The sequence below is a fragment of the Aythya fuligula genome, chromosome 32 (assembly GCF_009819795.1).
Source record: "Aythya fuligula isolate bAytFul2 chromosome 32, bAytFul2.pri, whole genome shotgun sequence".
Classification (NCBI taxonomy): domain Eukaryota; kingdom Metazoa; phylum Chordata; class Aves; order Anseriformes; family Anatidae; genus Aythya; species Aythya fuligula.
The window spans coordinates 143,177-167,411 of record NC_045590.1 but is presented as its reverse complement, the minus strand read 5'-3'; the positions used below and the strand labels follow the sequence as shown (position 1 = coordinate 167,411).

At 55.1% G+C, this 24,235-nt stretch overlaps 1 protein-coding gene across 1 annotated transcript; it reads right to left on the bottom strand.

The window, feature by feature from the left end:
* Window positions 1-1,705: 1,705 nt before the first annotated feature.
* LIG1 (DNA ligase 1) lies at window positions 1,706-23,836 on the bottom strand. Its single transcript, XM_032205087.1, has 20 exons — window positions 23,783-23,836; window positions 6,690-6,877; window positions 6,132-6,188; window positions 5,875-6,047; window positions 5,602-5,768; window positions 5,430-5,506; window positions 5,242-5,333; window positions 5,023-5,122; window positions 4,664-4,749; window positions 4,458-4,573; window positions 4,271-4,366; window positions 4,055-4,165; window positions 3,879-3,950; window positions 3,638-3,782; window positions 3,463-3,545; window positions 3,236-3,388; window positions 3,105-3,158; window positions 2,881-3,024; window positions 2,702-2,794; window positions 1,706-2,591 (listed from the first exon to the last, which is right to left on the bottom strand). Exons 1-20 carry the CDS (start codon window positions 23,834-23,836, stop codon window positions 2,511-2,513), a joined length of 2,142 nt encoding a protein of 713 aa, XP_032060978.1. The 3' UTR covers window positions 1,706-2,510.
* Window positions 23,837-24,235: the final 399 nt, after the last annotated feature.

Genomic DNA, 24,235 nt, shown 5'->3' with positions numbered 1-24,235 from the left:
AACTTGATGGTATTTTCCCTAACATTTTTTTTTTCTCTCAAGCCATTTCTATACTATTTTCCTACCTCTAGGTGGAGCATGAGTGACTCTAGTCAAATGTACCCTTGTATAAATCTGTATAAACTTAGAAATTGGTATAAATTTATAAATTGGTATTAATCTTTTTTTCTTGTTTAAAGGCCTAGGCTTAGAGAAATCCAGAGCGCACGCTGGAAGTGGGTAGCCTTTGGAGTGGAGGTGTGTTTTGACATTATAACGAGAGTATAATGAGCAAAGCTCACCCAGAGGACACGATTTGGTTATCAGTCCACCAATTCCATGGTATCACCAGGTTTCCCATCGCTGCAGTGATAGCACAGAGCCTGCACACGGTGTCTTCACTCCACCCTCCGTGCTGCTTACTCAGCACACCCAGCGCCCCTGGTGCTGCCAATATGCAAGGCTCCAGGTTACGTTGCCAAGGGGACTATCACGAACAGATTCCTTGCCTATCTGCCAGGTCTCACCCTGGGATTTTCCTCAGTGCTATACCTTTTTTTAATACGTGGACAAAGCTTTAGTTTCAATAAGTCACCTAAATTATTCCACGTGCCTGGAGCAGGAAATTATCCTCAGAGCACTCCGGGAGTCTCCTGCAGTGCTCACAGGCTGCTGTGGGTAAAGGGATGCTTGGGGTTCAAGAGCCCCCAGATGGGGGGCAAAAGAGGCAAAGGGGATGGGATTTCTCTTGGGCAAGCCCCATGGAAGATGGGGGTGACAATGGCCGTGACAAATCCCTGCCCACCGTCACTTTGGGGTGTGCTCGTGGCATCCCACTCATGCAGGCTCCTTGTGCTGGATGGCCAAGGGGTTGGGACCACCCGCAGCGTGGAGTTTTCTGTGACTTTTAGGGACCAGCTTGGACACTCCCTTCCTTCCAGGTCCATAACCCATGGGATTCTTCCACACTGATCCCCTAAGAGGCCCAAGTTCGCTCTCCTGAAGTCCAGGGTCACAACTCTTTTTGCCCTGAGCCTTGTTTTGTCCCTCTCCCACTTCAAACCTAGTTTAAAACCCTATGAAGCAGCCCTGCTAACTACTGGGCAAAAACCCTTTGCCCCCCCCCCCCCTCATAGAAAAGTGCTCCCTGTCAGTCTCAGTGCCACGCAGACCTTCCCGTGATCGAGAAACCCAAAACTGCATTGGTGGCACCAGCCTTGGAGCCACGCATGGAACTGGACCTCCCACCACAAACCCTGCTGGTGGGGTGACTGCTGGTGATTATAGGGCAGTGGTGGTGGCCCTGCTCCATCGCCTGGTAAAACCTCAGTAAAAAAAAAAAAAAAAAAAAAAAAAACACCCTCTCCCCCCCACCCTCCCCATCCCCGAAAAAACCCTGCAGGGAGGCTGCTGGGGGGAGACAAAAGGGGTGAGAGCACCTGAGGAGGATTTCAGGCATTATTGAGGGTTCTGGAGACGACCAGGAACACAAGGGAGAGGCATGGGGAAGGGGCAAAAGGAATATGGGGCAGGAGGGGGGCACAGGGCAGTGCCAGGGAGATGGCTTAGGCAGGAATCTTGGGGCAGGGGGTGAACAGGGGGTGAACAACTAGAAGGGGAGGAGGAAGGGGTTATAGGGTGGTGAGAAGCAGCACAGCCCCATGCCAGCCACCCCTTTGCCCTCCCCCCCAGCCCCAGGAACCAGCAGTAAATAAAGGAGGTAGTAAAAAAAAAAACAGCCCCTGGCTTTATTAGGGGCAGCTCCTTAGGGACACGGTAGCAGAGGGGATGGGTGAGGGGACGCTGTCCACGAGAGGCACGTGGGGACCCTGGTTCTGGAGGGGAAGCACTTGGGGACCCTGGGGACAAGGGTGGACCACAGGCCCCCCCCCCCCCCAGCCACTGCAGTGGGGGAGAAGCACACGGGGATGGGGCAGGGGCATGCCCTGGGGTCCCCTTGCTGGAGGAGAGGGCCGTGGGGACACCAGGGACGGAGGATGGCCGTGTTCGAGCATCCCTGTCCCAGCAGGGAGGTATACGAGGACACGAGGTGGGGGCAGACAGGTACCCTGGGCAGGATCAGGCCCTAGGGACCCCAGGCTGGAGGGATGTGGGGACCCCAGGGAAGAAGGGCTACATATGGGGGGTCCCTACTAGGGGGAAGGGGAAGGCAGGGGGTACCCGAGGGATGGAGGGGGAGCCCTGGGAACCCCATAGGTTGGGGGGGGGGGGGATCCTAGAGTCCCTGTTATGGAAGAGAGGGACAGGGGGACCCCAGGGATAAAGGGTGACCACATCTGTGCATCCCTGTCCCTGATGGGAAGCATGCAGGGACCCCCAAAAGGGGAAGGCAGGGAGGGTTTGGGGGGGGCTAAGGGGGCAGGGACCTGGCCCTGCCTGGAGTGACACCAAGTCCCAGTGTCCCCATCCCCAGGGTAGCCCTCAGGGACAAGGTCAGGCCCCAGTGTCCCCACCCTGTGCCCCCCACAGGAGGGAGGCCCTGGGGGGGGCCCTACAGGGGCCGTGGTATCTCAGTAAAACTCCTCGTCCTCCCCTTTCTCTGCCTGCTGCTGGTTCTGGATCTGCTGCTGCTTCTTGTACAGCTCGGCCACCTGCAGGACAGGGAGAGGAGGTGGTGACACCCCGCTTTCTTGCGTCCCCCCTCCCACACACACACACCACGGGGACACCCCAGGCGCCCTCCCCATCCCCTCCCCAGCACCTGGGTGCTGCTGGTGGCCTCCTCGGGCTTCTTGTCCTCCCTCACGCGAAGGAACCGGGGGAAGCGCAGCGAGATGCCCTTCTCCTCATCCACCTTGGGGACACCCACAGGGCTGAGATGCCACCGGGGCCAAACACAGGGCCCCCTCCATCCCCACCGTGTCCTCCTGCCCCACTCACCAGCCCCACGGCTGCCCTATAGACGGGGGAGATGGAGAGGTCCCCGCACTTCACCTCCCAGACCTGCACCGCCGCCAGCCAGCGGTCGGGGGCCGCCCCGCTGTCCCAGCGGTAGTAGGGACGCGGCTGGGCCAGCACGTGCTCCTGGAGGGTGACACCAAGGGACAGCATCAGGAGCCAGCCCGGCGCTCGCCCCCGAGGCGCCGCTTCTCCAGCAAGTCCACCTTGAGGAAGCCGTAGTGCTTCTCCAGGCTCTCCTCTGTGAAACCGGTGCCAATCTGCATGGGAGGACAAGGAAGGGTTTGGGATGGTCCCTGGCAACGTCCCCAAGCCCACGGGTGGCCCCAGGGGTCACCTTGCAGATGCTCTGGTACTCCTCGCTCTCCTCGTCGTAGCAGGCCAGCAGGAAGCCCCCGTAGATGCCTGCACGCTTGCCCTTGCCCAGGTAGGCGCCGATGACCACCAGGTCCAGCGTGTCCCCAAGCCCGTCCAGGTAGTCCTTCTTCAGCTGGAGGAAGAAAGAGAGAGGGGAAGGGGGCTCGGAGACACAGGGACAAACCCCGAGGGGGTCCCACCGCTCACCTTCAACCACTTGTGCGACCGCTTGGCGATCTCGTAGGTGGCGTCCACCTCCAGGGTCTTCACCATGAGGCCCTCGCAGGAGGCTGGGGGCACCCACAGCCATCGTCACCCGGGGAAGAGGGGGGGACAACGGGGACACGACACCGACCCCGCTCCCCCCGGTGGCCTCGCTCACCCTTGATGGCCTTGTCGAGGAACTCCGAGACCTCCTCGGCGCTGCGGGTGTCGGCGGAGGTGGCGAAGACGAACTCGCCCTCCACCTCCTCAAAGGACTCCCGCAGGAGCTTGCGCCGCGCAGACAGGGGCTGACGCACCAGGGGCTGCAGGAGGACACGGGGACACCCCCCCGGGGGGCACAACGTCACCACCACCCCCCCCGGGGACTTAATGTCCCCCCTCCAGGGCTGCACACTCACCTCCCCGTTGAGGTAGAGCAGGTCGAAGGCGTAGAGGCAGACCTGCACCTTGATGGCAGCGGCGTCCACGTCCTGCGGTGGGGTGGGACACGTTGTGTGGGGGGGAGGAAAGGGAACGGGGGTGTCACGGCACTGGCTGGGCGCTGTCTCCCCATGTCCCTGCCCCCTGCTCTCACCTTCCTCTTCCTCGTCATCAGCACCTGGAAGGGCTGGATCTGCCTCGTGGTCCGATCCCACGCCACGGCCTCTGCATCCAGGATGCAGGAGCGCACACCGGGCTTCAGCACCTGGGGGAAGGGAAATGGGGGAAAAGGGGGCTGGTGCTCAGCATCAAATGAGCCCCCCAAAATTCCCCCAGGGCCGCCCAGCTCCCCCAGGGCCCCCCCACCTGCCTTGGGGATGCGGTCCACGAGGTCGGGGTACTTGGCGGTGGTGTTCTCCTGGTTGCGGCTGTAGATGAAGACGGCCCCGCTCTCCAGGACGTGGATCTGGGGGTGGGGGAAGGAACACAACGCTTGGAGGTGATGAATGAGGGGGGGCAGCACCCCAGGGACCCCCCAACACCCCCAAAAGCCTTACCTGGGCTCGCTCGCCGTCATATTTATACTCGCAGGTGAACGCTGCCTCCTCAAAGCGCTTCAGCAGCTCCCCTACGCCACGGGCAGGCTGGGCCAGCATTGGCTTCAGGGGGACACCTGGGGGGGGGAGAGGGACAGGATGAGGCCAGGACCCCCCCCCAAAAACCCCCTCCCAATACGCTCAGACCTCCCCTCACCCCGCAGTACCTGGGGTGATGCCGCAGTGCTGGGGCAGCTTCTCCAGCCCGTGCTCCAGCAGCACCGGGACGATGGCAGCGTAGTCAGGCAGCTCGCTGCGGGGACAGCCCCAGTGACCTCTCCCTGTCCCCATGTCCCTGAGCTCTCCCTGTCCCCCCTCCCTCTCCCCGTGTCCCCTCCCTGTCCCCATATCCCTTACCTCTCCCTGTGTCCCCTCCCTGTCCCCATGCCCCAGACCCCTTCCCAATAGGACAAAAGGGGACCCTGGGGGAGGAAAGGGGATGGAAGTGACAAAAGGGGACCCGGGGGACAAAACGGGGACCCTTAAGGGGGGGGAACCAAAGCGGGGGTCGCCCGGGGCAGCTCACCAGAAGGTCTGCTTGAGGATGCGGCTCTGCTCCTCCAGCCATGCCCTGCGTGCCTCGGGGGCCATGCCCTGCCCAGCGTCCAGCACAGCCGGCGGCCACCCTGAGATGTGGGGCAAAGCAGGGGGGGGGGACACACACAGCCACGGTGTCACCACCTGGGTGTCCCCCTGGCACCACCATCACCACCAGGTGTCCTCAGGGTGTCCCCAGCGGCCTCACCTTGCCCCGGGGGGGTGAGCGCCACGGCGTGCGCCAGGGCGGTGAGCACCGACTGCTCGGCCAGCCCGATGCGCAGCTTCCCGCTGAGCGACCTGCGGGACGGGGCACACCTCTGGGGTCGCTACGGGGCAGCCCCACACGCTGTGCCCCCCCCCCCATCCTATAACCCCCCGACCCTTAACCCTCACCGGACGAGGTAGCGTGCCTCCGAGTGCCGGCAGGCGACGAAGAGCCCCTTGATGATGCCGATCTTCTTGCTGGACGACTGCGAAACCCAAAGCGCCGCTGGCACCCCCGGGGACAGGGACGCAACGGGTGACCCCCCCCCGTCCCCAAACCCTTTTTATTCCTCACACTCACAGCGTTGCCCGACATGGTGGCCATCTCCCGCAGCTTGCCCAGCACGCCAGCAGCACTGAGCGGGGCGGGAGCCAGCACGGTGCGCTGGGTGCAGCGGCTGCTCTCCGCCACCAGCCCCAGGTCCCCCTTGTCCTGCGCCTCGCTGCGGATCTGCGCCAGCTGCCGGCCTGCGGGGACGTCACCCCCCCCCCCCAAAAAAAAATCCCAAAATCTCAGGATCTGAAGGGGAAGGCCGGGCATTAAGGGGGTGTCCCCATGAGTTTGGGGCCGTACCGGTGGCCTGGGCGAGGGCGCGGGTCAGGAGGCTCTCGCCGATGCCCAGCTCCAGCCCCTCGGAGGCGGCCCCCGGGCGGTTGAGGCAGAGGCGCAGGCAGGGCAGGAGCTCCCCCGGGGACAGGGCCAGCACCGAGCGCAGGAAGTTGCTGAGGGTCTCGATGATCTTCAGCCTTTTGGGGAGGGGGGTTACGTGTCACTGTAGGCCTTTTCTTCCCAAAAAAATATTAATAATAAAAAAAGGCTCGGGGTCTCACCGGGCTGAGGCTTCCTCGATGCGCTCGAAGGTGCGAGCCACCGCCAGGTAGGGGACACTGAAAAATGGGGAGGGGGGGGGAGTTGGGTTGTGACCCCCCAATGCTCAAAAAGCCCCTTCCTCCCCCACCCCAAGCCTCTCCAACCCCCCTATCCCACCCTCCCACCCCCCCATCACCCATCCCATTTTCCCCCCACCCCCCATTTCAACCCCCCAGCCTCTCCCAGCCCCCCAACCCCCACCCACCCATCCCACCCCCCATCATCCCCCCACCTCCCCCAAGCTCCCCAATCACCCACCCCACCCCCCTAACCCCTCTCTCTCCCCCATCACCCCCCCACCCCCAATCTCCCCACCCCCCTCACCCCCCCACCCCCTAATGCCCCCCCCACACCCCAATCTCCCTGTAACCCCCCCACCCCCATCACCCTCCTACCCCATTACCCCCCCCATCACCCCCTCTACCCCCTCCCCATCACCCCAATGTCCCCTATGCCCCCTCCCCACCCACCCCAAATCCCAGCCCCACCCCTCCCCAAATTCTGCCCCCCCCCCTCACCTTTGCCCATGCCCCCAGCAGGCGTCCCGCAGCGGGTGGTACCCGCTCTTGGCGGGGTCGTACTGGGACGGGTCCAGCGGCGGGGGGCTGCGGGGACACCACAGGGTGGGGGGGGGCAGCGGTGGCACGACGGGGACCCCCAGCACCCATGGGTGCCCCCACACCCCCCCAACTGTGCTGTCACCCACCTGCTGGTGGCTGGAGGTCCCTGGTCCTGGTCACCGGGAGCCTGGCGGCAGCGCTTGGCAGGGGGGGGCCCAACCTCGTCCCTTGGGACCCCCGGGGTGGGGGGGCACCGGGGGGAGTCGGGGGGTGGAGGGGGTGCAGGGCCCTGTGAGGAGGGGGGGGTTAGGGGGCACTGGGGGGGTGGTGGTGGGGGTACTGGGGGAGCTGGGAGGGTGCTGGGGGGTACTGGGTGAACTGGGGGGGCACTGGCACATACTGGGAGGATACTGGGGGGGTACTGGGAGGCACTGGGGGCATGCTGGGAGGATGCTGGGGGTGCTGGGGGGGTACTGGGAGGCACTGGGGGAGTGCTGGGAGGTGCTGAGGGAGACACTGAGGGGGTACTGGGGGGATGCTGGGAGGATACTGGGGGGGCACACTGGGAGGGCACTGGGGGAGATATTGGTATGGTGCTGAAGGGGGTACTGGGAGATACTGATGGAGCTGGGGGGGTACTGGGGGGCACTGTGGGGATACTGGGGGAGCTGGAGGGGTACTGGGCGAGCTGGGGGGATGCTGGGAGGCACTGGGGGATACTGCAGGAGCTGGGGGGTTACTGGGGACATGTTGGGAGGATACTGGGGGGGCACTGGGAGGGTACTGGGGGGATAATGGGGGGAACCAGGGAGACACTGGGGGCACACTGGCTGGCACAGGGCAGGATACTGGAAGGATACTGGTGGGATACTGGGACTAACAGTGGAAGATGTAAGGGGTACTGGGATGGGGCTGGTGTGGTAATGGGGGGACTGCGGGGTTACTGGGGGAGGACTGGGAGATACTGGGGTGCCAGAGCAGGGCTGGGGCTGGACTGGGAGAGCACTGGGGCAGGACTGGGACCGAGGGGGGCGGGATTTGGGAGGGGGCACCGGGGGGCATCAAGGGTCACCGGGGGGGTCACTGGGGGTCATCAGGGGTCACCGGGGTCATCAGGGGTCACCGGGGGGGTCACCGGCGGTTACCGGGGGGTCTCTGACCGGGGTCCCGGGGGAGGGCGGCCCCCGCCCATCGGGGTCCCCTCGTTCCAGCGATGCCGGCTCCTGGGGGGGGTCCCGGGGGGGGTCCCGGGGGGGCTCCGCCGACGGCTCCGAGGAGGGGGAGGGGGCGCGGGGGGGGCCGTGCCCCTGCTGCTTGGCGGGAGCCCTGCGGTGGGTGGGGGGGGGGTCATGGAGGGGGGGAGGGACGCGGGGGCAGCACCCCCGAACCCCCCCAGCATTTTGCTCCCCCCCCACCCCAAATCCCATCCCCCCCAGACCCCCACTCACGGGGCGGCGCCGCCGTCCGCAGCCCGGGGGGGGCCGAAGAAAGACCTGGAAAGAGGAGGGGGGGAGGGGAAGGGGAGGCGGTCACGGCCGGCACCGGGCAGGGGGGGGAGCCCCGGGGGTGGGGGGGTCCCGGTTTTTTTTTTGGGGGGGGGGGGGGAGGGGGGGGTCCCGGCGCCGCTCACGTGATCCGCCGCTGCATGGCCGCCGCTTTTCGCGGGAAAAAAATCCAAGCGGGTGACGTCACCGGCGGCGAGGAGGGCGGGGGGGTGGGGCGAGCGGCGCGGGGGGTGCTGGGAGATGTAGTCCCGCGGCGGGGGTGGGGGCGGTGTCGCCCAAGGGGAAGCGCTGTGGGGTTGGGGGCTGTGTCCCCGTGGTCACGTGTTCCCTTGTCCCCATGTCCCCCAGTTCCTAGGTCCCAGTGTCCCCTTGTCCCCACATCCCCCTGTCCCCACGTCCCCATGTCCCACAGGTCCCAGTGGCCCCCTTTTCCCCACTTCCCCCTGTCCCCACATCCCCCTGTCCCCATGTCCCCCAGTTCCGAGGTCCCAGTGGCCCCCTCATCCCTACATCCCCCTGTGTCCACATCTCTCTGTCCCCATGTCCCCATGTTCCCCTATTTGCAGGTCCCAGTGGCCTCCTTGTCCCCACATCCCACTGTCTCCACGTACCCCTGTCCCCATATTCCCCCGTCCCCATATTCCCCTATGCCCACATCCCCCTGTCCCCATGTCCCCCAGTTCCCAGGTTCCAGTGGCCCCCTTGTCCCCACATCCCCCTTTCCCCATGTCCCTATGTCCCCCTATTTGCAGGTCCCAGTGGCCTCCTTATCTCCACATCCCGCTGTCCCCACGGACCCCTGTCCCCACATCCCCCTGTCCCCATGTCCCCCTGTCCACATGTCCCCCAGTTCCCAGTGGCCCCCTTGTCCCCACAGCCCCCTGTCCCCACGTCCCCCTGTCCCCCAGCCCTTCTGCCCCTATATCCCCCCATTCCCGTGTCCCCATGTCCCCCCGCCAGCAGTGTGCAGCCATCAGGAGCGGGGAGGTGATTGTCCCCCTGTATTCAGCTCTGGTGAGGCCTCACCTCAAGTACTGTGTTCAGTTTTTGGCCCCTCACTACAAGAAGGACATCGAGGCCCTGAGATGTGTCCAAATAAAGGCTGCAAAGCTGGTGAAGGGTCTGGAACACAAGTCTTATGAGTGGCTGACAGAACTGGGGTTGTTGAGTCTGGAGGAGAGAGGAGAGACCTTATTGCCCTCTATAACTACCTGAAAGGAAGGTGTGGGTGCTGGGGATCGGCCTCTTCTTGCAGATAACTAGCAATAGGACAAGAGGGAATGGCCTCAAGTTGCACCAGGGGAGGTTCAGGTTGGAAATCGGGAGACGTTTCTTCTCAGAAAGAGCAGTCAGGCATCGGGATGGTTTGCCCAGGGAGGTGGTGGAGTCACTGTCCCTGGGTCACCTTTCCTTTAAGGAAAGGCTGGATGTGATACTTAGGGACGTGTTTTAGTGGGTGATACTGGTGGTAGGGGGATGGTTGGCCCAGATGATCTTGGAGGTCTTTTCCACCCTTAATGATTCTATGATTCTATGGTCACGGTCCCCAGCGTGGCCACCAGATGTGGCTGGTGCTGGAGGCTGTGTCCTGGCCCTAAAGGGACCCCAAACAACCCTGGGCTCCTATGACATGCGGAAAACAGACCCCACAACCTGTAAGATTGTAAAGTAGGTACGTTTGTTCAGTGCTGGGCAGCATGGGGGGTCACCCCACCACACTAGTTTCTCCAGTATTTATGCAGAAGGGGTTACAGGATTAAGGAAATGCCTATACATATTCATACCCTTTCCCCAAAAATTATTATGAGTTCTGAGAAATCATTTCCATCATCTCTGCCTTTAACTCCTCCCAGCTGCACATCTGTAGCGTCTTCTGGTGGTCATGGGCCAGGGTCTTTGGGATGAAGGCCACACGTCTTCCTTGTTATGCACTTTTCACCTTGACCACAAAACTCATCTAAACCGGCTCTTGTTTGGCATGGGTTGAGCTATTTTCCTGTTTTATCAGATGAGTTCCTACTTGCATAACCACTCGTGTACATTCTATATCCTCTGTCTTGCAGTTAGTTACAAAATGTAAGCACAAGGCTATAAATATATTTCAAACTGCTGTTACCTTCTAAGTTTCAGTCCTCCCTGCCAATCCCTCCTTTCCTAAATACGAGGTGAATTCTTTTGCCTTTGACGGTCTAATTATTCAAAATTTTCTTAAAGTACTCCCTGTCTCTATTTGGTGCTTAGGTTTATTTTTCTTCTCTTATCTTTCACGGTTGTCCTGTTGATACTCCCTACTTCAGTCCTGTCCTTGTGCTTGATTTACAGCGTACATCTGTGTTAGCTAAAATTTGCAAAATCAGCATTGTGCGACCTCTCTAGGTCTGCTATAGTTCTACAGTTAATCCTTTAACACCTGTTTCTTACTTCAATCCCCAACCCCCTTTTTCTAAACCATTAGTAAAATCTTTTACTTATTTCTACAAAATGCTTTCTTTTTTTAAGAACTTCCCAAAGTATTTTCCTGATTCTGTCTTCTGGAGAAGTTGATGCTTTTTCCAGGATTCATAGTCAGCTGGGACATTCTTACTACAAAACATAAAACACTTCAGCAACAGACAAAGCAGAATTCCTAAGATGATTAGTACAATTAATAATACAAATAATTGTTTTAGCCAGGCAACATTGGGCGACCATGGGGTTAATTTATCCCACAACTCTTGTGTTGTGGTTTAACCCAGCCAGCAGCTAAGCACCACACAATGGGGGAGAGAATCAGGAAAATGAAGCCTTTGGGCTGAGATAGAGACAATTTATTAGGACAGAAAATAAAATAATAATAATAATGATAATAGTACTACTAATAATAATGTGTACAAAACAAGCGATGCACAATGCAATTGCTTACCACCTGCTGACCGATACCCAGACTAATCCCGAGCAGCCGGTCCCCCCCACCCCAGCCAGCCCCCCATATTAATTGTTTAGCATTACTTTGTTTGGTATGGAATACGCCTTTGGCCACTTTGGGTCACCTGTCCTGGGTCTGTCCCCTCCCAGCTCCTGCTGCACCCCCAGTCTGCCCACTGGCAGGGCAGGGCAGGAAGCTGGAAAGTCCTTGGCTTGGTGCAAGCACTGCTCTGCAACAATTAAAACATCAGCGTGTTATCAGCACTCTTCCCATCCTAAATCCCAAACAAAGCCCCCTATCAGCTACTAGGAGGAAAATTAACTCTAGCCTAGCTGAAACCAGGACATATATCCACCCCTTATTCCATACCATTTATGTCATGCTCAGGTTACACCCTTTCCAATACGTTCCAATAAATCACTATTTTCATTTATGATATATAGAATGTCCACTGAGTTTGCATAGTCTGTGACTGACTTCAGGCTCCATCTGTCACAGCAGTCTTTTAGGGCAGAAGAGATGGTGTGTTAAGTTAGATTGTCACACGTTGAAGCCTGTTCTTGTTTCATCACATCTCTGTGATTGTCCATTTCTATCAAAATTAATTCATTATTATCTGTGTAGCTGTTACTGTGATACCATTAATATGACATTGACATATAGCACTAATAGTATTGATGACATACAATATAATGACATACAATACAGCATTATATAATAATTAACATGATACAATTCCACTCATGGGCTCTTCTCATCCAGTGTTAATTCCCCTTGAGGTACACACCAGACCTCTCCGTTCTTTTGCATCACCCACCAAGTGTATCCAGGTCCCTGAGCAAAAGCAATCCCACGAATGGGTTTGCCTTTTCCTGAGGCAGGAGTAGCCCAGACTGTTTTACCCAGCATATTTCTTATGTGCACTACAGGAACTTTATCCCCATCTACAATACATAACAGGTTGGATTGGGCAGGTCCCTGCTCGGTTGGCCGATCCCCTAGTATTGACTAACCAGGTGGCCTTTGCCAAATGCGTATCCCAATTTTTGAATGTCCCAGCACCCATTGCTTTCAATGTAGTCTTTAACAGTCCATTGCATCGTTCAACTTTCCCGGAGGCTGGTGCATGATAGGGGATGTGATACACCCACTCAATACCATGTTCTTTGGCCCAAGTGTCTATAAGGTTGTTTTGGAAATGAGTTCCATTGTCTGACTCTATTCTTTCTGGGGTACCATGTCGCCATAGGACTTGCTTTTCAAGGCCCAGGATAGTGTTCCGGGCGGTGGCATGAGGCACAGGGTATGTTTCCAGCCATCCGGTGGTTGCTTCCACCATTGTAAGTACATGGCGCTTGCCATTGCGAGTTTGAGGGAGTGTGATGTAATCAATCTGCCAGGCCTCTCCATATTTATATTTCAGCCATCGTCCTCCATGCCAAAGAGGCTTTGACCGTTTGGCTTGCTTGATTGCAGCACGTTTCACAATCATGAATAACCTGTGCTATAGTGTCCATAGTCAGATCCACTCCTCACTCACAAGCCCATCTGTATGTTGCATCTCTACCTTGATGGCCTGAGGTGTCATGGGCCCATTGGGCTGTAAATAATTCACCTTTATGCTGCCAATCCAGGTCCACCTGAGCTACTTCAATCTTAGCAGCCTGATCCACCTGCTGGTTGTTTTGTTCTTCCGTAGGCTGATTCTTGGGCACACGAGCATCTACGTGGCATACCTTTACAGCCAGGTTCCCCACCCAGGCAGCAATATCTTGCCACAATGCAGCAGCCCAGATGGGTTTGCCCCTGCGCTGCCAGTTGTTTTGCTTCCATTGCTGTAACCACCCCCACAAGGCATTTGCTACCATCCATGAATCGGTGTAGAGATAGAGAACTGGCCATTTTTCTCGTTCAGCAATGTCTAAAGCCAGCTGAATGGCTTTCACTTCTGCAAACTGACTCGATTCACCTTCTCCCTCAGCAGCTTCTGCAACTCATCATGTAGGACTCCATACAGCAGCCTTCCATCTCCGATGCTTCCCCACAATACGACAGGACCCATCAGTGAACAGGGCATATTTCTTCTCATTCTCTGGTAACTGGTTGTACAATGGGGCTTCTTCAGCATGACCCACCTCCTCCTCTGATGGTATCCCACAGTATTTACCTTCTGGCCAGTCCATAATCACTTCCAGTATTCCTGGGCAACTGGGGTTTCCTATTCGAGCCCGCTGAGTAATCAGTGCAACCCACTTGCTCCATGTAGCATCAGTTGCATGATGCGTAGAAGAGACCCTTCCCTTGAACATCCAGCCTAGTACCGGCAGTCGGGGTGCCAGGAGGAGCTGCGCTTCAGTACCGACCACCTCCGAAGCAGATCGAACTCCTTCATATGCTGCCAATATCTCCTTTTTAGTTGGAGTGTAGCAGGCCTCAGATGTTCCAATTCCAGGTGTATTGGACTCCCCTGCAAATGAAAGCAAATTGTGGCCTGCACTCTGCTGCTAGAGGGATGGAGAAAAATGCATTAGCGATATCAATTGTGGCGTACCACTTGGCTGCCTTCGATTCAAGTTCGTACTGAAGTTCCAGCATGTCCGGCACTGCAGCACTCAGTGGTGGCGTCACTTCGTTCAGGCCACGATAGTCCACTGTTAGTCTCCACTCGCCATTAGACTTTCGCGCTGGCCATATGGGACTATTGAAAGGTGAATGAGTCTCGCTGATCACTCCTTGGCTCTCCAATTGACGAATTAGCTTATGGATGGGAATCAGGGAGTCTCGGTTAGTGCGATATTGCCGCCGGTGCACAGTTGTGGTAGCGATTGGCACTTGCTGTTCTTTGACCCTCAGCAGCCCCACAACAGAGGGGTCCTCTGAGAGACCAGGCAAGGTAGAGAATTGTTTAATGCCCTCTGTCTCTAAGGCAGCTATGCCAAAAGCCCACCGGAACCCTCTTGGGTCCTTGGAATATCCTCTGCTAAGATAGTCTATGCCAAGGATACACGGAGCATCCGGGCCAGTCACAATGCGGTGCTTTTCCCACTCATTCCCAGTCAGACTCACTTCAGCCTCCAATACAGTTAACTGCTGGAATTTTCCTGTCACTCCATAAATACAGATGGGCTCTGGCCCTTTATAGCATAATGGCATTAGAGTACATTGGGCACTGTTGTCTACTAAAGCCTTATACTTCTGTGCGTCTGATGTGCCAGGCCATCGAATCCACACAGTCCAATAAACTCGATTGTTCCTTTCCTCCCCCTGGCTGGAGGCAGGGCCCATCTAATCCTGGTCAGAATCTTCATTTCTGTGTCTGGAGGACTGCCTGCTGGAAGTCGGAGCAGCAAGTTTCTCAGAAAACCCCTTTTTTCCGATTGTTTTTCTTTGCAACTCACGTACCCATGCCTGTAGGGTCGAGGTAGATTTTCCATCCCATTTTCTCATATCCTGTCTATGGTCATGTAGGTGAAACCACAGCATGTCGTGGGGTCTTTACCCACCATATTGTCTTCCTTGCACGGATGGACGCTTACCCCTGATAGCTGAGACACTGGTTTGTTCAGGTGGGGAGGAAGATCAATTCTCTTTAAGTTGGTGGAACTCTTCAGAAAGTTTCTCCACAGCTGAGACACAGGCCTGTAGGGAGGCGGAGAGACTTTCTTCGTACTGCCGGAGTTGTTTAGCCACTTAATCCACTGTGGGTTCCTCTTGGTCTTTCCAGACCATTATTGCCAATGAGCTGGCATATGATGATGGTGCACTCCGTACAAACTTCCGCCACATGGGTCGTGTACACTTGGCTTCATCTGGATCTGTGGGTATTTGTCCATTGTCTAGGTCTCTATAAATCACCTCCCGTACAGCTAATTCCCTCAGGCACTGGATTCCCTTCTCCATAGCAGTCCAGTTGCCTGGTAGTTCTTCTTTGAAGGGATACCTTTCCCTCACAGCTGAGAGGAGACGCCTCCAGAGGCTGTGAGATTGTGCTCCATCTGTAATTGCTTTGTCAATGCCTGCATCTCTAGCATGGCATCCCAGCCACCTGGCTTCCTTGCCCTCTAATTCCACACAATTGGCTCTGGTGTCCCTGCACCGGAGCAGCCAGGTGACAAGCTGCTCACCTATGCAATGACTGAAATCTTTTTGCATGTCCCGTAGCTCACACTGTTATAGGCTTTGGGTATTTCCTGTTGTTTTTTGCAACATCTTCATCCTCCTGTTCTTCTGATGGCCCGGCCTCATCTTCTCCAAGCTTAGTCTTAGCAGGAGTTTCTCTGCATTCTTAACAATCCGACTCTCTAAACCATTTTTTCATCTTGGTTACGGGTGCAACTGACACTGGTACAGTTTGTTTCGCTGGCTCAGCCCCAGGGCCTGTTTTAGGGCTTGGAGCAGCCACTGAGCCTGTCTCAGAGGTTGAAGTGGCTGCCGGATCTGTCACTGGGGTTATATTGGCATTGAGTACAGCTTGGTAAGCACAGGCCAAGCCCAAGCATGTTGCGGTGATTTGTGTATGTCTGGTACTGCCAGGGTGATGCCACCCTTTTTTCAAGCACTGTTCCATTTTTTTAGGATTTCTCAGTTGTTCAGGGGTAAATTTCCAAAGCATTGGAGGTGCCCACTGCTCTAGATGCCTGCCCTTATCCTCCCACTCTCCCTGCCACTCATAACTATCCTGCCTCAGGACAGATCTCTGGATGACACTCTTAAGTATTTGTTTAACCTTAGACAAAAGTGCATTCAGGAGACATAACAATGAGAACATGCTGGTGTGAACATCCCAAGGATATTTGAAGTCTTGGAAAGCTACCATAACTCGCCTGGAGGAGAACAAAGGAAGAGTGAACAAGTGGGAAAAAACATCTTCCCCCTCCATAGAATGGATGCCTGAAGTAAAAGCATGTAAGGTGTAATTATTAAGAGTTTCTGAGGTAGCGTTCCCAAATTATGGAGTTGATGGCAATGCTGAGTACAAATACCAGATAAGTTTCATGGCTGGTAATTTTATCATATCATAAGACAGTGATACACAGTACAGCAAAATAATACCAAACCCCAGAAGTGACAAGCAAAATAATACCAAACCCCAGAAGTGATAAGCAAAATAATACCAACCCCCAGAAGGGATAAGCAACACAACAGGGAACACATACACTCAGTAATGTGCTATATAATTCAATTCAGAAAGCAGGCACAGCAGACTAGATCACAAAAATTGGCATTGCGATTAGCTACTATTAAACTGATGTAATGCTTATCAGAATCTTGTTTTAACACACTCTGGTCAGATCTGTCATTATCTCAACCCTTCGTGCCCCACGTTGGGCACCAAAAAGGACTGTTGTGGTTTAACCCGGCCGGCAGCTAAATACCACACAGCCGTTCGCTCACCCTTCCCCCTCCCTCTCTGGGATGGGGGAGAGGAATGGGAAAGTGAAGCCTGTGAGATAAAGGCAGTTTATTAGGACAGAAAAGAAAATAATAATAATGATAATAGTACTACTACTAATGTATACAAAACAAGTGATGCACAATGCAATTGCTCACCACCTGCTGACCGATGCCCAGCCTATCCCTGAGCAGCTGGTCCCCCCACGCCAGCTAGCCACCCCTATATATTGTTTAGCATGACCCCAGATGGTATGGAATACCCCTTTGACCACTTTGGGTCGGCTGTCCTGGGTCTGTCCCCTCCCAGCTCCTGCTGTACCCCCAGCCTGCCCGCTGGCAGGACAGAGCGAGAAGCTGCAAAGTCCTTGGCTTGGTGCAAGCACTGCTCTGCAACAATTAAAACATCAGGGTGTTAATCAACATCAGGGTGTTCATCAACATTATTCTCATCCTAAATCCCAAACACAGCACCCTACCAGCTACTAGGAGGAAAATTAACTCTAGCCTAGATGAAACCAGGACAAGTAGCCCTATCCTGAGATACTTGATGAGATACATGACTTTGGCATGTTTCCAAATTTTCTGAATGTTGGTCTCTATTTCCCTAGATTTGTCAATGTAGGTGCAACAACTGGTATTGATTAAAGTACAGACTCCTCCTACACTGGCTGTTATGATATCGAGGGCCATCCTGTTCTGCATTACTATTCCTTTCAAGGAATGTGTAGGAACTTGAAAATTACTTTCAAGTAATTTTCCAGGTGAAAGAGAGCTACCGTGGTAGAGTTTGCTATTATTTCGATCTCAGCCAAAATATTCACTATGGCTCTTTTATGAGGAATATAAATCTTTTATGAGGAATAAAATATCTTTTATGAGGAATATACCTAATGAGGAAATGCCACTATGTAGGAGGTCATGATTTCATCCCCAGCCTGTGTGGAAATTCCTTTCTGTATTCCACAGAGTTGTCCATACAAGATTTCACATGGGCTTAGTCCTTCCTTTGCTCTTGGCTTAGTTCATATGCGCAAGAGAGGTGAAGGGAAGGACTGAGGCCAGGCCAAGTTGGTTTCTTGCCCCAATTTATTTTTCAGAGGTTCACAAAAATACGCCTTCTCACTTTGGCCGGTTGCCCCTTTTACCATGATATAACCATTTCCCAGGGGTATCAAGGCTTTGTTTAAGACTGAATACATTGTCCCCGTGTCAACCAAAAATTCTACCTTCTTTTGCTCCTTCCCTAGCTTCATTATAACCAGTGGATCCGCTAGGGTGGATTCCCCAGGTCCCCATCAGTCTTCCTTCATATGGGCCACTGTTCTTCCTTTCTGGTTGTTTCGTCCCATCTTGCCTTTCCATTTTTCTGGGCATTCATTTTTCCAGTGGCCAAACCTTTTACATATCGCACACTGGTCCCTGCCTAACCGAGGCAGCCTGCTTCTAAGCTTCCTCTCTTCATCCTCCCTAACAAACACCACCACCTTTATTTGTCCTCATTTATAATCCTCCTCTCTGTTACTGAACACTCTCCATGCTTCATCCAGCAATACTTCCAGGTTTCTACTTTCTGGGGGATGCAGCTTTTGGAGCTTGCGCTTAATATCACCTGTAGACTGTTCCAAAAACAAGGAGACTAACTGTTGCGTTCCTACCTCTGACCAAGGATCCAGCGGTGTGTTGTGGCGCATCACGTCCCTTAATCGATCTTAGAATTCGGATGGGGACTCAGAGGGACCTTGTTTGGTTGCATATAGTGTTGACCAGTTTATGGTTTTGGGAATGGCCCTCTCCATTCCTTTTGAAATCCACCCCTGATATGCCTGCAGCCTCTCCATATCTGCGGATCTATTTGCATTCCATTTTGGATCCTGAAGGGGAAAGTATTCCTTAACATTCCCTCCGGTAGTTTTATAATGATTCTCAGCCAAATCCCCTGCAGTTTTTAAAATTAGTTGTTTCTCCATTTTGGTCATACATTCTAATAATAACTGCACGTCACTCCAATTGAGATTGTAATGTTTTACAATAAACTGGAAGTGTTTGGCTACATGTACCAGATCATTTCTGTAACCCTTGGCAACCCTTTCCCATGCTCCTAAATCGGTGATGGAAAAGGGTATCTTAGTTAGTATCGTCCCTCCACCTGACCCTGCTGCCTTCCAGAGAGGCTCCTGTCCAATGCTACGTGCTGAACAGCACTGCTTCAGAATAGCTTTAAATTCTTTATTATTTTCTCACTTGAGGACGTGCTCCATAGGGATCTGTGGTGGCAATATTCCACAGTCCCGTTGCCACTCCGGCTGGTTTCGGAGGGTGAAAAACATATCTGCATACACCACTTCATCCCATTTTCCTTCTCTCCTCAAAAACAACATTAATTGCAAGATAGTGTTATAGTCAATTGATCCATAAAGCGACCATTTAGCTCCATCCTTAAGCTTATACAGTGGCCACCATTGATTGCAATACTTAATGAGAGTTCTCTTACTTTCTGTGCTCCCACTTCCAAGAATATCCTTCCAATGCGCCAATATGCACCCAAGGGGGCTTTTCTTTAAAACGTCTTTGTTCTGGATATTACCCATGTCCTTGATTTCCTATTCCCCTCCCTTTTAAAAAAATATATATAGTAATTATTTATTTATTACCTATTTCTTATTAGTTACTGTCCCTTCTTTCAATTTCCACGCAAACCTTTTTATTGCAGGTTTTTTTACTATCCTTTCCTAATCTTCTTCCCAAGTGCCCCAAATCTCTGGAATTAAACGCTTCTTTCCACATACAAACTTTACTGTTTCAGATTCTTAATGAGCCCTGTTCCAATCATAAATCTTCAGGATTTCAGGAAAACACCTGGAGCACTCAGCTTTCAGTCTTCTAGACAAACAATAGCACCTTTTTCACAAAATTTACATTTCAACAGGACCCAAGCCAAATGCCAATTTTTCTCATGCACCTTGTTAGTAATCCCACACAAAACAAGGAATCACTCTTACTTATCCAACAATATCGGGGTTTAAAAAGGTATTGGGGATAGGTTGTTCCCAATCTAAGGCCACTTTCTGTCTACTGGGTGTTAAATACGCTTCTCCTAAATAAATTTGCTCTACCCCTCTCCTAGCCAAATTCCTCCAGGACTCAAGCCCAAACCACCTCTCTTATCACTTTGATAATCAGTCAGCCCCCCTTTCACCCCCGATACTTGGGAAATTGACCAAACACCACAGTGAATACACCAAAACTTCTAGATAATGCTCCTGCCTTCCTCCTTGTCACACTCAAAACATTTCAGAACAAAATAGGATTACAAGATACACCACCAGGCCCGTGTATTGGGCACCACTAATCAATACTTGGATAAAACAGCACTTCCTTTCGGTCTGTTGCACTCTTTGCTTGTCTCCGGCCGTTCCCCTTGCAGAGAATACAGAACCACAGAGCAGAACCCCGCACTCACACAGCACAATCACGCAGTCACACCAAGAGACCCCTCGCACTTCTCGTTCATATCACAAGAATATATCACTTAGAACAACAACCGAACTCATTTGTATCGCCTCTGGCTGTGTTCCTCACAGAGCCACTCACTTCACAACAATACTTTGTCTCAAACACATGCACTTTTACAAATACTTTCAAAACGAGATACCTGGGCATTCACAAATAAGACAGACAATCATTACTACAGTTATTACCCCTCCAGCAGCTGCAAATATTACCCAGGTGTTTGTGTCACAATTGTGAGAAGCCCGTTTACCCTTCTCTTACTTCTTATACAACCTTTAGCAGGTCCGTCCTGGCTCTCGATACTGGGATGCAGCAGTAACTTTGGATTTGCTCGATCTGGTCCCAAGATCGCTGGCAGCCAAAATCAGTCAGCAAATCCCCTTGACCACTTTATCACTTAGCAAATCCCCATGGACCCGCAGGCTACCTTTGTCCTGTACGGGGACTATGCCATACTCCAGACGTCTCTTTGTGGTTTATCGGCAGCCCTGGCCAAATGTAGGTATTCTCTACGATTTACTGGTCCCGTTGTAAAACATCCCATTTATCCGTGGGTTCAGGATGTCGTTGTCTACCCCCGAGGTGAGCAGCTGGGAGCAGAGGCTCCTCGAAGGAAAATGCTCGGGGTGCACCTAGGGGCGTCCACTCCACAGTCGGTCCCACAGTCAAGCAGAGTTGTGTCCTGTCTGGCTCACCAAAATTGATGGATTTTGGAATTAACTCCACAGACTGTAAAGTTGTAAAGTAGGTATGTTTGTTCAGCGCTGGGCAGCACGGGGGGTCAGCCCACCACAATCGTGCGCGCCCACCGCGGTAGTTCCTCTTGTATTTATACAGAAGGGGTTACACGGTAAAGGAAACACCTATGAATATTCATAACCTCTCCCCGAAGGGGCAGTCTTTATTACAATGAGTTCTTTATTCCAATGAGAAATCATTTCCATCGTCTCTGCCTTTAATTCCTCCTGGCTGCCCACACGTAGACTCTTCTGGTGGCTGGGGGCCAGGGTCTTTGGGATGAAGGCTGTACATCTTCCTCACTATGGGCTTTTTACCTCATGCGCAAAACTTGGCTAAACCGGTTCCTGCTTTACAGGGAATGTGTTATCTTCCCGTTTTATTGCTTTTCTTGCTAATTAGTGTTTACTATGGCCTGGGCTATAGATATCCCTTATCTTCCAGGACCATCCGTCTCAGTCCTGTCCATGTGGCTATTCTACGATATATATTCCTGTTAGCTAAAACTCCTGAGTGCAATTAGGTGAAAATCATGGTGTCAGGTCAGATAAGCGAAGAAATATTGCCACCTCACAGAGCAAAAAAAGTCGAAAGAAACTTGAAAAATAACAGGCTGGCAACTGAAAGCCATGTATTCTTATCTGTGAAGCATGGGATAAAGTCATCATGACCTTCCTGCTAGCTCATGTTTGATCATTTTGCACACTGGTCTGGGCTGTGGATGTCCCTCATTTTCCTGGGCCGTCCTGTAGATATTCCATGCTTCACTCCTGTCCTTGTGGCTGATTTTGGGCAAAACTTGCAAAATCATCACTGGGCGACTTCTCCAGGCCTGCTCTAGTTCCACAGTTAACCCTTTAGCACCTGTTTCTTACTCCAACATGCATGCACACATGTGCAAACATTCACACGAGCATGCACACACATGCTTGCTCACACTGAGAGAGGGAGTTAAGAGACTCTTGGTAGATGGGATGCTGAGTAATGAATACCTAGATTGTTGTATTGAACAAGTAGATGTTGCTGCTAACTACTGTGCAAATTAACCAAAGCAAGAAGTTGTGGGGCCCCTCACAAAGGACAGCTCCTGATAAAGATGAAGAGCCTGCCTCAAGAACCAGCTGAAACCACTCCTGTAGTTTGGACCAAAGCCAAGGACTTCAAAGCACAAGCGCAGGGGAAAAAGGTGAAAATTTCAGATATGGGGAAGGAAGAGCCTGACTTCGTCGCAAGAGACCACCAGAGACGACCTCCAGAGCAGTACGCAGGCGCAGATGGGAGGACCTCATGTAGATCAGCTCTCAGAACTAATTATAATATAAGACGGGCATTATGAATATGCATAAGTGCATTATGAAAATTAATGCACATGTAAAGTTACACCGTATATAGCTAGGGCACGCATTGTTTGGAGTGAGCCTAACTTTGAGGAATTATGCCTCACAGTCCCGGCGCCAGAATAAAGGCACACCCACTTTACAACTTACTTTACCATGAGCTGTGGCGTGTGGGGGCTCCCTTGTGCCCTGGGGGTCCTGGGGGGGTGCAGAGGGGCTGCGGACAGAGTGCTAGGGCACTGGGAGCATTGGGGAAGCACTGGGGACACTGGGAGCTCTGGGAGCACTGGGGGAAGAACTGGGGGTACTGGGGAGCACTGGGGGGGGGACTGGGAGGGCATTGGGAGGGACTGTGAGCTCTGTGGGGCTCTGGGGGCATTGAGGAGCACTGGGGAAGCACTGTGAGCACTGTGAGGGCACTGGGAGCACTGGGGGAGCACTGGGAGGGCACTGAGAGGGCACTGGGAGCACTGGAGGGGCACAGGGGAGCACTGGGAGCACTGGGAGGGCACTGGGAGGGCACTGGGAGCACTGGAGGGGCACAGGGGGGCACTGGGAGCACTGGGGGAGCACTGTGGGCACTGGGAGGCACTGGGGGGTCTGGGAGGACACTGGGAGCACTGGGGGGGGGTACTGGGAGCACTGGGGGCACTGGGGGAGGGCACTGGGAGCACTGGGGGCATTGAGGAGAACTGGGGGAGCACTGGAGGTACTGGGAGGCACTGGTGGGTCAGGGAGGACACTGGGAGCACTGGGGGACACTGGGAGGGCACTGGGAACATTGGGGGAGCACTGCGGGCACTGGGGGAGGGCACTGGGAGCATTGAGAAGAACTAGGGGAGCACTGGGAGCACTGTGGGGGGCTGGGAAAGCACTGGGAGGGCACTAGGAGCACTGGGAGGGCACTGGGAGAACTGGGGGAGCACTGGGGTACTGGGAGGCACTGAAAGGTCTGGGGGGAAACTGGGAGCACTGGGAGGACTGGGGGAGCACTGGGGGTACTGGGAGGTACTGAGGAGTCGGGGGGGGCACGAGGAGCACTGGGAGGGCACTGGGAGGGCACTGGGAGGGCACTGGGAGCACTGGGTGAGCTCCCCGGCCCGGCAGTGACGTCACGCCGCCTCGCCGGTAGGCACCGGGCGGTCACGTGCCCGCCCCCCTCCCTTTCCTCCCCTCCCGGCGCCAAGATGGCGGCGATGCAGACTACATCTCCCAGGAGGCCTCGCGCGGCGGCCCGCGGCCAATGGGGCCGCGCGGCGGGGCCGGGGGCGGGGCCGTGCGCGGGGGCGCCGCCGTTGCCGTGCGCGCCGCCGGGGGCGGGCGGGTGTCGGGGCCGCCGGGAGGCCGGAGCGGGCCCTGCCCGCGCGGGACGGGGCTGGGGAGCCGCGGGCCCCCCCCGCCCAGGTGAGCAGCGGCGCGGGGCGGGGCGGGGCGGGGCCGGGCCCGGCCGCGGCGGTGACGGCGGCGCCTGCGCCGGGCGCCGGAGGGGGCGGGGCCTTAAAGGGCGCGCGGCCGCCGGGGTCTCCTGCCCGGAGGCGGAGGGGCGGGGGCGGTGCGGAGCGGTGGCCACGCCCCCTCCGCCCCGCGGGGCCACGCCCACCGCCGGGGCGGCCACGCCCAGCACCTGTCTGGTCACGCCCACCACGGGCTAGTCACGCCCACCGCCATTGGCCCGGCCGCGTCCTTCATCTGCATAACCACGCCCATCGCCACCATGGCCACGCCCACCGCGGGTCCTGCCACGCCCCCTGCCTGTGTCCCTTGGGCTGCCTCCCCCGGACAGGCCCTGTCCCCATCCCCATCGTGGTCCCTGCAGCCAGCCCTGCTCCCTGTCCCTGTCCCTGTCCCTGTCCCCATCCCCATCCTGTCCCCATTTCTGTCCCCATCCCAGTCCCTGCTGCCAGCCCCGCTCCCTGTCCCCGTCCCCGTCCCCGTCCCCGTCCCCATCCCCATCCCCATCCCCATCCCCATCCCCATCCCTGTCCCCATCACCATCTCCATCCCTCTCCCTGTCCTCCTCACCATCCCCATACTGTCCCCATCCCCCTTCCCATCCCCATCCCCCTCCCCATCCCCATCCCCATCTCCCTCCCCCCTTCCCATCCCTGTCCCCAT